Source organism: Ranitomeya variabilis, chromosome 4 (genome assembly GCF_051348905.1).
Source record: "Ranitomeya variabilis isolate aRanVar5 chromosome 4, aRanVar5.hap1, whole genome shotgun sequence".
In the NCBI taxonomy this organism is placed as follows: Eukaryota; Metazoa; Chordata; class Amphibia; order Anura; family Dendrobatidae; genus Ranitomeya; species Ranitomeya variabilis.
Window position 1 is genome coordinate 48,228,420 of NC_135235.1, and position 14,979 is coordinate 48,243,398.

At 41.6% G+C, this 14,979-nt stretch overlaps 1 protein-coding gene across 1 annotated transcript in view; it reads left to right on the forward strand.

The window, feature by feature from the left end:
* CPXM2 (carboxypeptidase X, M14 family member 2) overlaps positions 1-14,979 on the forward strand; it is an 85,141-nt gene that overhangs the window by 49,104 nt on the left and 21,058 nt on the right. The window contains exons 6-11 of the mRNA XM_077258469.1: positions 3,535-3,619; positions 5,935-6,085; positions 7,872-7,960; positions 8,223-8,346; positions 13,408-13,604; positions 13,889-14,068. Coding sequence (XP_077114584.1) covers positions 3,535-3,619; positions 5,935-6,085; positions 7,872-7,960; positions 8,223-8,346; positions 13,408-13,604; positions 13,889-14,068 — 826 coding nt within the window. The remainder of the gene's footprint in view (positions 1-3,534; positions 3,620-5,934; positions 6,086-7,871; positions 7,961-8,222; positions 8,347-13,407; positions 13,605-13,888; positions 14,069-14,979) is intronic.

Below are 14,979 nucleotides of genomic sequence, written 5' to 3' on the forward strand. Positions count from 1 at the left end.
TACTGTATATATACTCACCTTCCGGCTGCCCCCGGATCCAGCCCAGGAGTTAGCGATGCTCCCGGTAGCTCCCGTTCCCAGTGATGCTTTGCGACAATGACCTGTGATGACATAGGGTCTCGCGTGATCCTACGTCATCTGGGGTAATTTTGCAAGGCATTACTGGGAACGGGAGCTGCCGAGAGCATTTTGAGGAGCGGGAAGGCGGGAAGGCTGCGGGGGACGCCGGAAGGTGAGAATAGCACGATTTTTAATTTTTTTAATTTTTTTTTAACATTATATATTTTTACTATTGATGCTGCATAGGCAGCATCAATAGTAAAAAGTTGGTCACACTTGTCAAAATGGGCCCCACGTCTCGCTAGGGCCCCGGCACTTGCCCAGGTGCGCTGGGTGCTGACGCCGGCTCTGCATGCAGCTGCGGGGACTTGAACATATTTTTCGAGCACACCGAAAACACTTGGTTAGCACTCGAGCATGCATGGGTAACACCTTATCCGAGCACGTTCACTCATCACTACGACTGACCCCTGTATTGCATAGATAGGGAGACTTATTAATGCTGGTGTACAATCGGTACCGCCATTTATCGAGTGCCAAGCTCCTGGTTGAAGAATGTACCATGGGCTAAAAACAATACCAGGTCAAATTGTTGATGAGATATTAACCAATTTGTTCCGTGGACTGCAATTCTGAAGCAACAGATCCTTTTAAAGACCTTTTTTAAAATTTGTTTAGTATTGGGATGTAAAGTTTGTGACCAATAAGGTAACAATGGGTTGCAGCAGTCAAATGAATGACATACGGCATGTGTACTATTTTTTTATGTATTTATAGCAGGAAACTGGCATATGAAAAATTGGTAAATCTGCTCACTGCATTCAGCCACGGCCATAGCCAAAGAATTGCAATGCACCCAACTGGGTAAAATGTAATTTCGTCATACTGTGTAGCTTAATGGTCGTGGACTGGTAATATTAACTACAGCGCCGAGCAATATCATTGACACAATATGCCAAAATGACAAATGGTGAAATAGGAAACATAAATATTCTGGATATCTATGGAGAGGGTTTCCGATAAGGACCAGCTTTTAATCTTCAGTTAGTCGTGTCAAAGTACTTACGCGATGGTTTTTGCATCGATAAATAAACAAGATATATTAAAGAAGAGTTTTTACTTTGTTCAGGAACTTAAGGTAGAAGATTTTAGCTAAACGATAATATAACACTTTTAGTAGTCAACATCTACTTATGTAATTTGAAAAAAACAATTACCATAATTATTTGTAAATAGAATCACATATCTTCTTATCAAGCTCATTGTACATACATTTCTCCATTTATCACTGTTGGTTTTGGTTTTTCGGTCACTAAAGGTCACACACAAATGACATCGACCTTTGACAGGATTTGGGCTACCAAAAAAAGTACTACACTACAAGTAGCGTGGGGTCTGTTGGACTCCAAGCACCTTGCTGTGGCACGTATAGTCGACGCCGTGTCTCGCGATGCACTAAGGAGGGATGGATGGCCCAGCTAGGAAACTACTGAAACGAACGGTTACCTACCTTCCATACTTGCGGAAATATAATGACATCAACCTTTGACAAGACTTGGGCTACCAAAAAAGTACTACACTACTCCTGGCGCGGGGTCTGTTGGACTCCAAGCACCTTCCTGTGGCACGTATAGTCGACGCCGTGTCTCGCGATGCACTAAGGAGGGATGGTTGGCCCAGCTAGGAAACTACCAAAATTAACGGTTTACCTACCTTCCATATTTGTGGAAATATAATCACATCGACCTTTGACAAGACTTGGGCTACCAAAAAAGTACTACACTACTAGTGGCGCGGGGTCTGTTGAACTCCAAGCACCTTGCTGTGGCACGTATAGTCAATGACATGTCTCGCGATGCACTAAGGATGGGGGGTGTCCCAGCTAGAAGCTACTGAAACGGACAGTTACCTACCTTCCATACTTGTGGAAATATAATGACATCGACCTTGCGACTAATTGAATGTTAAATAGATGATTAGTCTCTGGTCACATGGACCTTATTGACATTTCAGGCCTTTACACATTACATGGCTCTGTTAACTTTCGGCAGAAAAAGTGCATCATAACTCACACAACGGAACCAAATGGGCCCCATAATAATCATGTGGCTCCCCTTACTTCCGTTTGCGCCAGTTATGCAATGGATGCTTTTTTTCACTTAATGCCTTTTGTTCCAAAAAAACAGAACAGACAAACGGTATGTAAAAATGCAAATGTGAACGTAGCCTAATGCAAAAAAAAAAAGAAGAAGCAAAACCTTCATTATAATTCGGTATGGTTTGTCAGGAATCGCTGGGTCTCACAGATTACAAGAGTGGCGGTAACTTCTAAATCCCCGTCTTTGCAAAAATCTGATCCAATTGCATGATAACTAGGCTTCGTTATTCTTATGGTGTGTGACAAAATTTGCCACATTTACACAAGTAGCTAATGGTCCAGTGAAATATTCCTGCTTCACGTTAACCCTTCGCCTGCTGTAAGCAGCTCATTATTTAATGATGCTTTCCTTTGAAATGCTCTGCAGTGTTCTGCGCGGGGATAGTGAGGGGGAGAGCAGGTGTCGCGGGGGAGCGATCTGTCTCTCTCACATTTTCTATTTACAAGGCACCGGCTGTTTCTGTACAACAGACTGGAGATGTGACACACAAATGAGAAAACACACACACATGCCCAATACGGGTCCTGCGCCCTGATCTGCCATGACACAGGAAGTTCTGATGGAAGAAGAAAGAAATAAAATCTTCCTGAGATTTCACCTGGAATTTACTTACTTTTCTACATTCTGCATTCAGTGGAAACTAAAAAGAGGAATAGAACCAACACAAGGGTTACATGATTAGATTACAAAAAGTATCAGGGCAAAGGAAATATTAAAAAAGTATATTACCTATATTGCTGGATTAGTGTAAACAACGTCTCACCGAAAAAACTAATACCATAAAAATAATTTTTATTAAACTGCTTTTTAAAAAAAATATAACCAATGACCTAAAAACAAACACCAAGCAATAATTAATCAACTATACTAGACAACACTCGCAGGTGGGCATGGGGGATGGGTATCCCTGTTACACCCTAATAATCCCTATCTGTACCCTACCTGTCTGCGGAGGTTGGCACCCTCTTGGACGCAATGTGGCGCCCCCGCTCCTCGGCGGCTTGCCCTTATCTCCCTAGCAAATCCCTTGTATATACACCAATAGGGGATTCACGAAAAATGCCACTACACAGGGATACAGCACACAATGACTTTTCTTGATTATAACCAAAAAAAAGGGGAGTAGGACAGCAATATACAAAACCAACCAAAAAAAAGTGCAGTGAATAAAACCAAAGACAATGAAGGATCCTGCCGCATTTCTAGCAATGTTTCCTGTGTGAATTCTTGTATCTAACTCTTCATAGAAGCTTTGTAACCCATCTTGTATCTATTGTTTTTTGTCCATGTCTTCTGATGAATTTTCTCACCCTAGGAGTGACTGGGTCACCTCTTATCGAGTCATGGTCAGCAATGACAGTCACAGCTGGGTCTTTGCAAAAAATGAAACTGGAGATCTGGTAAGAGAAGTTTTTTTATGTTTTAAATAGAGATGAGTGAATCTACCAAACGTCGCTTTGCCAGATTCGCTCAAATTTGGTGGGAAATTGTATTCATGCTGATTTATTTTTCCATGCAAATTAAATTGGTGGTAAAAGTTATTTATTATGCTCTGAGGTCTCTCCATAACCCAGAAGGTAACAAACCGAGAACTTAAAAATTAAAAAAACACATTTTGCCTTTCACCTGTCCTATTGCCGTAGCTCCCTGCCAAGACCTACACTGGCTCACTTCCTTCCTCCAGCATCGGTCTTCTCTTCCACCTTCATATTTACTTTTTCCTTGTCTAATGCACACACCATGATGAGCTTTACCCCACTTGGGTCCTAGTCAGTTCTGGCATTGCCAAAGAGTGAAGACGGAAGAGAAGACCGATGCTGTAGGGAGGAAAAAGCCAGTAAAGGCCCAGACGGGAAATTGTGGCACCAGGATAGCTGTGGGGCTAAGTGAGTACAATGTTTTTACTTTATTTTATAATCCATTCTCAGCCCTTAAAAGAATCAAGAAATCATTCAAGCAAAATTGAAATGCAAAAACTTAGGGTCCCAGCAAATCCAAATTTTTGGTGAAATTCTAAGCAAAAAATGTAAGCAGTTCTTCTTTGTTTGATGGCTTGTGACTGTCCATCATCCTCTTGGTTACATTCCAGAGGTTTTCAATGGAGTTCAGGTCTGGAGACTGGGCTGTCCATGATAGGGTTTTGATGTGGTGGTCTCTTAATTTTTGCCAATTTTTGCTTTAAGCTTTACTTATCTATAATGTTATTTCTCTCATATACAGAAGTGGTTAATGTTATTACATAAAAAGGCTAAATGGAATTTTGAAAAAGATCTCAGAAAATCCGCAATCCTGCCAAGTTTCATCTGGAAGCAAGACTATTTCCATAAACCTTCATTACTGTGGGTTTTATTAGAAATTGTTAAGGGCAGAAAACTTATATCCTGAAAGATTTATAGATGGGTAAACAGGGTTGCCAGGTCAGGCATTAAAACCCCCAATACATATGAAATACGTATGACTGGCGGCAATTAGCTGAGATGTATGATCCAGGCTTCACTTACCTCCAGCAGCTCATTAGGAAACTTGTGAAGTGCAACACCGAAAAGTCATAATTCTTATGTTTCACAGCATGTGATCAGGTTTAATAATTCAGCAGGGTAGGGGCAATGTTTTATAACACACCGAGACTTTGTCTACAATCCAACAGATTGCTGACAGGATAGTCGGCCGCCGGTACGGTAATGACGAGTTGGTCCCCGATTTATAAATGCAGTGAATGATATGAAATATCTGTTAAAGAGAATCTTTCACTGGAATTTTACATTTAAAATGAGTATTTAACGTTGCTCCTCTGATTCTGGAACAGTTGTTCATGTTTTTCTGTTCCTCCACCGTTCGAAACTCATTCCGCCTGGTAATAAAGATGCAGATTCTCCCTTTTCCGCCCGTTATGATCCTGTAAGCCAAAACCAGGAGTGGAACAATCAGAGGAAAAGTATAATAGAAACAAGTCACCACTTCTCTATTTATCACCCACACCTTATTTTGGCTTACAAATACTGAAGTAAAATACTGACCAAATACTGAGCGTGTAAATGTGGCCTAAAAGTGGGATTTAGACAAACCTCCAGTGGGGCTATAAAGGGAAATGACAGTGTCATTGTATTAATGATCTCTTCATTATTTTCCATTGAGTAAGGCTTCAATCAGATTTTCGTATTGCACGTTACATGTTCTATCTGTGTTTTTCACAGATACAACACGTACCCATTATAATCTATAGTCTATGGGACTATTCACATGTCTATGTTTTTTCCAGTATCACTCATGAAAAGGGTCAATAAAAGTCTATGGGTCCATGAAAAACCGATGACACAGCTCCATTTTTTTTGTACCAGTGTCATCAGTGTCCATTTTTCGCATTAGTGTGTCATCAGAGTTTTTTTTTCTTGCATGGGTGAAGAAATAAATTACAAAATTTCTCCTATACTTTGCAATGTTCAATACGGACATCACAAGGGCTGTTCACTGATGCCATCCATGAAACCGGAAAAAAATGGACATGTCTCAGCACAGATTATAATGGGTACGTGTTCTATCCGTGAAAAAAAAAAACGGATACAACATGTACGTGCAACACGGACGCGTGCATGAGGCCTTAGGCAGCATACACATGGCCGTGCAACAATTTGAACCAGTCCTGCGTGGTGCGAATGTGCATTACGTTACCTTTGGTGGCTTTGTGAAATGTTGTGTATATTTTCTGTCTTTACAGATCTTTACAGGGAATAGCGAGAAGGAAATTCCCGTCTTGAGTGAGTTTCTAGAGCCCTTGGTCGGCCGCTATATTCGGATCAATCCACGCTCTTGGTATGAAGAAGGCAACATATGCATGAGGATGGAAATACTGGGATGTCCTTTGCCAGGTTAGTTAATTAGAGTCAAGTCACCATCTACATTGTCTACATACCATCCAGGAGCTTGTTAATATTTTTTTCGTAGTAATAATAATAGTTACTAGATGGTGGCCCGATTCTATCACATCGGGTATTCTAGAACAGGGGTCCCCAACTCCAGTCCTCAAGGCCCACCAACAGGTCATGTTTTTAGGATTGGATTTCCTTAGTCTTGCCCAGGTGATGATTGCATCACCTGCGCAATACAAAGAAAATCCTGAAAACATGACCTGTTGGTGGGCCTTGAGGACTGGAGTTGGGGACCCCTGTTCTAGAATATGCATGTCCACGTACTATATTGCCCAGCCACGTAGTATTTTGCCCAGTCACGTAGTATAATGCTCCATGCAGTTATGGCCCCATAGATGCCCCATATAATGCTCCATGCAGTTATGGCCCTATAGATGCCCCATATAATGCTCCATGCAGTTCTTTATGGCCCGATAGATGCTCCATACAGCATTGTGCCACATGTAATGCTGCTGCTGCAATAAAAAAAAAAAATCACATACTCACCTCTCGTCGCTGCTCCTCAGTGTCCCGTCTCTCCACACTGACTGTTCAGGCAGAGGGCAGCGCGCACACTAATACGTCATCGCGCCCTCTGACCTGCACAGTCAGTGCAAGAGGACGGGAAGACGGAGCGGCGCCCGGCGGATGGAAAGCGGACAGGTGAATATGAAATACTCACCTGCTCCTGGCGCTCCTGACGCTGTCCCTGCCTGTCCCATGGTACCGCAGCTTCTTTGCGCAGGGCCTGTGGTGATGTCGCGGTCACATGACCGTGACATCATGGCAGGTCCTTGTCGCACACCAAACTTAGCACTGGAACCTGCTGCTTGCATGGACCGGTCACCGGAGCGTCTGAAAGGCGGCGGAAGGTGAGCATATAATGATTTGTTATTTTTTTAAAATTATTTTTCACATTAGATGTTTTTACTATTGAGGCTGGATAGGCAGCATCAATAGTAAAGACTTGGTCACATAGGGTTAATAGCGGCGGTAACGGAGTGAGTTACCCGCGGCATAACGCGGTCCGTTACCGCTGGCATTAACCCTGTGTGAGCCGCGACTGCGGGGAGTATGGAGCGGGCACCGGGCACTGACTGCAGGGGAGTAGGGAGGGACTAATCGGAATGTGCCCGTTGCTGATTGGTCACCACAGCCATGACAGGCAGCTGGCGAGACCAATCAGCGAATGAATAACCGTGACGGAAGTTGCCGACAGAAAGACGGAAGTACCCCTTAGACAATTATATATATAGATGTTTTAAATGATTGGATTTTAAATGTATAATATTTCCCGTCAAGATGTTTGTGTTATTATGAAACCCGTCCTCACCTTTCAGCTCCCTCCTCTCCGCTTTGTTCTCCCAATATAGAAGATGAGCTGTCAGTATTACCACAGGGCACAGGACATACAGGCAGGGCATAAGGGCAGGACAGGAAGTCAGTGTGAGGTGACATCAACCAATAGCTGCAGGACAGGAAGTGATGTCAGAAAAAGGGGCTGTCACATTGGCAACTTCTGCTGCACAGCCCAGTAGCACACAGCAGCGGTCACTGTCGTCAGTATTGGCCAATAACTATAGTCTAATGACCCAATTGGCATTTGCAAATAATTTGATTTTCAATTTAAGGTATTTCTGATTTATTTTTCTTTTTACCATGAAACTTTTGAAAAAATGCCACTTATGAGCTAAAACAATATAATGTCTCACAGTTAGTAATATTATCCCTATTATTTTATGCCTAGATCCCAATAATTATTATTACAGAAGGAACGAGATGACAACTTCTGACAACCTGGATTTCCGACATCACAATTACAAGGAAATGAGACAGGTATGGCCAGAATTTTTCTATCACTTATGTGTAGTAAATTCAGCCGTGCTTTATACACATTGTTTGTGCATTATATTCCCTTGATTCCCTTGTTTGGTTTATTTCTGAATATGATGTGTATCTCTTTAGTGTCATCAACTCCTTATTTTGAGGCCTACACAATATATTGGGTTTCACCATCACTTACTTTAGTATTGGAAACCCAATACTTACACTTCTAACTTTTATAACAAGGTAGCTTTTTGATTTTTCTTTTTTGCAGTTGATGAAAGTGGTGAATGAGATGTGTCCTAACATCACTCGTGTGTATAACATCGGCCGCAGCCACGAGGGGCTCAAGCTTTACGCCATTGAGATGTCGGATAACCCCGGGGAGCACGAAGTTGGTTAGGAGAATAAACACACTCTATGTATGTCCTGCACCTTCCCGCCTGTCTCTTCTACGACTGTTCTCACTCTTATCATCTCCTTTGGCTTTGATGTGTTCATTTCACCACAGGAGAGTTGGCAATTTATGGGGGAATAACGTCTGGTTTTTAGGAACTTTGGCAAACTCAAGGAAATCAGTAAAGCACCTTCAGTTCTTCTGAAATGTTCATGGAGTTTGTTCACCAGAAACTAAATCTGTACAGCTTGGCCAAATATAAGTAATGATCTGTGGGCGCCTGGAGTTACCAAACACTTCTAAAATCTTACCTAAACTTTATTTTCATTTAGTTTTCTCCCAGACATTACACATACTGTATTTTGGATAGAAATCAAGAGAACAAATGGAAGCTTGATTTAAAAAAATATAAACCTAAACTTTATTGGCAACAATAGCATATTAAAAAACAGGCAACCGTCACCTAATGACAGTGCAATACACACAAAAACAATTGCAAAAGACACCAGACAAATAAGTCTACCGCACAAGAATGATATGTAGTGAGAAGATACAATCCATTAAATATAGAGGTGCAGGCAAAAAGATATATATATCTATATAAATTCCAGGCAATATGCCCTTGACAGTATAAGTCCTATCAGGAGTAAACCATAAATATGGAATGTCCGTGGGCAGAGGGCTTAACCTATAATAGGTACCCCATATCAAATGCCTGAAATGTCAGATGATAAAAGACAAACATGCCTCACCTAGGTGCAGGTAGACCGCTGCACGTACCCCGACACGCGTTTCGCCGCTGTTCGCCTCGCTTTTTCAAGGGGAAGTGTAGTCTTTACTGCCTACAGGGCCTTAAATAATTAAAATATCAGACCACCTGACCGATCACATGGTACCAATGCCATGAGAGTCTGGCGCATGCGCGCGTCGCTGTCTGGATCCACCCGCCCCCGCCCGGACATATCCAACACCGGGGCCAGACGGGCACCAGCTGGTCCCATCCACACCAGATGCAGGAAGTCGCCGGAGGGAGGAGGGTGGAGCCGCGAAGACGGCGCGCGCACGCGCACCACAGCCATGATCGAGTAAGGTCCATCTCCACCCCACACATCAATCAAAGGAGGAGGGCAGAGCCGCGAGGAAGGCGCGCGCATGCGTGCCACAACCATGGTCAGATGAAGTCTGTCTCCACCCCGCACATCAATACAGCCAATGGTGAATATATCCACTAATACAAAGACATTCTCCCAAATACGTAATAACAATTCATGGCACTGGGTATATGTCATCCACCCAGCGTTTTCATACAGTCCATAACTTGATGCGTGAGATGATAGGGGGACGTCTTCATATGTATATCAGCATAGGAATAGATGTCACACTTCCTCCGAATGGCTATATATTTCACCTCACTCCTAAATAATTGTCCACTTGTTAAGGTATATCTCCTGCGAATGGGAGAGAGAAGGAGATGGACCACAAGAGCCGGACAGGCGCATATGATAAGCCTAAATATAATACAAAGACATATAAGCATTAAAAACAACATATGTACAATAAAATACAGGAAAATGGGAAGAAAAAAGGAAAAAGACAACGAAAAGGGGAGGAAGGGGAAAAAGGAACCAAACCCAACCCCACCATAATTATATGACTCTTATAGGTAGGAACCAAAATTGAGGGATTCATTTAGTCCAGCCTTCCTCGCGGCTCTGCCCTCCTCCTTTGATTGATGTGTGGGGTGGAGATGGACCTTACTCGATCATGGCTGTGGTGCGCGTGCGCGCGCCGTCTTCGCGGCTCCGCCCTCCTCCTTCCAGCGACTTCCTGCATCTGGTGTGGACGGGACCAGCTGGTGCCCGTCTGGCCCCTGTGTTGGATATGTCCGGGCGGGGGCGGGTGGATCCGGACGGCGACGCGCGCATGCGCCGGACTCTCATGGCATTGGTACCATGTGATCGGTCAGGTGGTGTGATATTTTAATTATTTAAGGCCCTGTAGGCAGTAAAGACTACACTTCCCCTTGAAAAAGCGAGGCGAACAGCGGCGAAATGCGCGTCGGGGTACGTGCAGCGGTCTACCTGCACCTAGGTGAGGCATGTTTGTCTTTTATCATCTGACATTTCAGGCATTTGATATGGGGTACCTATTATAGGTTAAGCCCTCTGCCCACGGACATTCCATATTTATGGTTTACTCCTGATAGGACTTATACTGTCAAGGGCATATTGCCTGGAATTTATATAGATATATATATCTTTTTGCCTGCACCTCTATATTTAATGGAGTGTATCTTCTCACTACATATCATTCTTGTGCGGTAGACTTATTTGTCTGGTGTCTTTTGCAATTGTTTTTGTGTGTATTGCACTGTCATTAGGTGACGGTTGCCTGTTTTTTAATATGCTATTGTTGCCAATAAAGTTTAGGTTTATATTTTTTTAAATCAAGCTTCCATTTGTTCTCTTGATTTCTATCCAATCATTATATGGAGGTATATGTTATGGGTTGTCACTGACAGTAGTCACTAAAATGAACCTGGAAATTTTGATATACATACTGTATTTTGTAACATATTTTATTATTTTATTTTGCTTTGTACTCTTCGAAATGCCATGGTGTAGGGTTGTTTCACATGGACAGTTCATGCTCCTTTAGAAGATGCTTTCAACTGCTGCTCAGCAAGATCCATACAATATGTCCAAGCAGTCTGTATATGGGAATTCTCTTGACGAAGTACAAGGGTGGAGAGCCATGAAGCTCAGACCAGTAAACCTGGATGAAAGAGATCTTAAACCCTAGGCTAAATGCATAGAACCGTCTTATGAATTGGCCCAGTCTCATCCGGAGACTGTGGTCTGTGTGCAGTTATGTGTTCTTGTGGGCACCGAGGATAGGCACATCTTTGTATGGTTTGGCACAACTAAACCCATTAGATGCTTGTTGACAGAACAAATTGATATGAATAACTTTAGAAGCTTTTGAAGGGCTGTCACTCTTCAGTATACATTTTAGATTTTAATACCCGATTCCCTGTTTGAGCAGGAGATAAACATAGCCAGGTATCTTCTATGGCTCCATTGTGGCAATATGTACGCAGCTGACCTGTAGATTTCAACTAGTTACCATGCGGATATCTTCTGCCATCTATTAAATCATATATCTATATTATTGAAAGTCCACTAAGCTCTCCTGTGAGTGTCTGTTCTGTGGTTTTTAGGAACCGGGAGATGGAATTCCCTGGGCTTCTATAATCCGCACCTTTATTCAATCATATACTGTATAACTGAGAAGAAGGACTATGTGCCAGGACAAAACATAGTGATACAAATTACCAAGAATATATAACAGACTATTTTTTAATACAAATTCTAACAGCAATTAAAATGCAAGTAATTTCGGCAATGCAGACAATAAGCTAAAATTGGTGGGTGAGCAACAATGGGAATCCCAAGAGTAAGCAGTATAGATCACATAATTGTGAAATGTCGATTAACAGTATGCATGAATGAGTATTCAATAGTGTACAGACATGTAAATACACAGAGTCTAGACAAAAAATGGCAATAAATAAATAGCCCAAGGCAAATATAAATATAAGTAATCAATGACAGAGGAGCTCACCCACCAAACACCCAACATGCGTTTCACAAACGCTTCATCAGGGGCTAATCTTAGGTGCAGAAAAACGTGACCAAATGTACATGTTTCAGCCACGGGGCGTTCGGGAGCTAAACAGCTAAGAAATTCACGGTGAGGACGCATGCAATTATTCCACACACTGCAGGGATTTGTCGATCTTGGTTCCAGCGGGATGGCTTGTGAATTGCTTCCTGTATACAGGCAGGAATTTGTATTGGAAAAAGGCACCTTTTTGCAGTGCCTTTCTTTCACAGTCTTTTCTTTGACTATTGGTTATGATTGACATCCACTGGTTTCAGATTGTTGCCAATTCTTCTCTGGATCTTGTTTTTTTCCATATGATTCCTTATGTCTCATCTGTGCTGTTACATCCTCTTCTCTCTGCTTATGTCTGTGTTATAGATCTAGAACTGACATGTGTCATGCTAAGAAACGATGTATATCTTATAGAGGATGGGACCCCAGCCAATTAATAAAATGTATTTATTTATTTATATTGTGTATGTTCATACTTTTTTATTTTTATCAATTAATAAAATTCAAAGAGCCCTGATCTGAACATCTTCGATTCTGCAAGGAGACACAGAAGAATTTATACAATTCTCCAAGATGTTTGGAACAATTTCCCTGCCAAATTCCTGCAAAAACTCCATATTCGCGCCTAGAAGAATGGACGATGCCATTTTGAAGGCAAAGGGCAATCACCAAATATTGCTTTGATTTAGATTTCTCTTTTGCTCATCTTCTTTGCATTTTATTAATTGATAAAAGTAAACTATTATCACTTCTATTTTTTAATGCATTCTTACTTCGCAGCATTTTTTTTACACACCTGCCTAAACTTTTGCACAGTACTGTATGTACAATCACAATAGTCCAGCATTATATTGTAATGTGTGTTTCTTTGGTTCATCGCTAAAGCTGGTGTAAGTTATCCTGCTCGATCCTACTTGAAACCCATTTGTTGCCAGATTTCCCAATTCAGACTGCACACATTATTAAATAGATCTCTTAGACCTGATGAGGCTGGTGTATTTATTTGAAAATTCATGTATAATCCTGAAATCAGGATGTTCAACTCTAACTAGATTCATAAATTGCTCATTTTATTAGCAAGGAGAAAAAACTTTAAGAAGCAGATTATACAACCATTCTGACCTGGATTTTCATCATAAGTACGCCAGCCTAACCAGATCCAAAAGATCTATTTAATAATATGGCAGCTTGTTTTGTGGAATCTGGTAACAGATCTGCTTTACATAGCACTATATATGACATAATAGGAATTCCCAGTGCTTAGGTATTTCATAGGTCTGATATTGCGCCGTCTATATGAAGATGGCCAGTGCATTTAATTTGCCATTTTATGTTGCGTGTAACATGAACTGCTGGCGCGGTGTCTTTATTTCTATTTATCCAGGAGAACCTGAATTTCGATATATGGCTGGAGCTCATGGGAATGAAGCCTTAGGACGGGAACTTCTTCTGTTGTTGATGCAGTTCTTGTGCCAGGAGTACCTGACAGGCAACAAACGTGTTAGACATCTCATCACCAACACACGTATTCATTTCCTTCCATCCATCAACCCAGATGGGTACGAGAAGGCTGCCGAACTGGTGAGCAGTAATATCTGGACACTTGATTAATCAAAGGGGAAAAGCTTCACCTTCAATCTTGGGTGGAATTCCAATCAAGAAAGTTGGAGTTATCGGCCTCCACACTCTGTAGAAGACTTTTTCCACAATTTGGGGAGACGCTTAAGTTCCTTTATTGTAAAAATCCCACTTTTTTAACCCTTCTGACCTCTTCATGATGCAATGAGAGTTGAGGTTTTGCAAGAGATGATTAGGCGCACGTTAGGGCACTTCTGTAATGCCTTTCTAATGTCTTTTTATTTTAGGGCTCCGAATTGGGTGGATGGTCTTTAGGTCGTTGGACAGCTGATGGGATTGACATAAATAACAATTTTCCAGACTTGAACTCGTTGTTATGGGAGTCAGAGGATCGTCCTAGGAATATGCGCAGAGTTCCTAACAATCACATTCCTATCCCTGACTGGTATCAGTTCGAGAATGCCACGGTGAGTCACAGTGCCCATTTATATACATATAATACTCGTTGGCCGACAGTTATTCCTTTCATCTTGCCACTATTCTTTCCAACGCCTTGCATGTGCTTTCAATGGGAAGATAATTGTGGAGGAACAAAAGATCGGTCATGTTTCAATCCAACACGCTCCATCGGAGGATGGTCGGCAAACCCCGATATACATTAGATATTTGTCAGATCTTGTTGAAGTTGGTGAACTTGGCCAGCACGTTTTGGGAGAACCCACCAGAGAGCTGAGATGTTTTAGATAGAAGGTCCTTTAGCTGCGAAGAAAGGCAAAGGTTCCTCGCTAATTTATTTGCCGTTGGTATGAACACATGGAATCTGGCACACCATGTTTAATGGACATGTGGGACCTCTATGTGTATCTGTATTGTGCCACCTTGGAGCAACATGTTGTCTTACTATATCTATTTAATGTGGAAAATACTAATTTTTGGATGCATATTTAAGTGCAGAATCGGCCCCTATGTCATATTCCAGATCCATATAACACATACTTCACCTGTAAAATGGTTATGTACATGAGGCTTAAAAAGAAACCATCATTTTTTCCATAAATTAATAGTACACATGAAAATAAAAACTCTTTTGTAATATCTCTTATCAGAGAAATCTGCTTCTTTCTCCTCCTGATATTTCATTCTCAAAATTCTCAATTCATAGGTAAAATCTGTCTTCAGTGAATACAGATGTTCCCATTACTAAGATAGGACATGACAGTTGGTGCTCATAAAGTTCTATGGAGAACAGATTTTGCCCATCAATTCAGAATGAACGCAGTACATTTTTCCGATAAGATATATTATACACTTGCTTATTTTCATATGTACTATTGATCTATGAAATAAAAATCAATGAGGACCTGTCACTTGCTGCAAA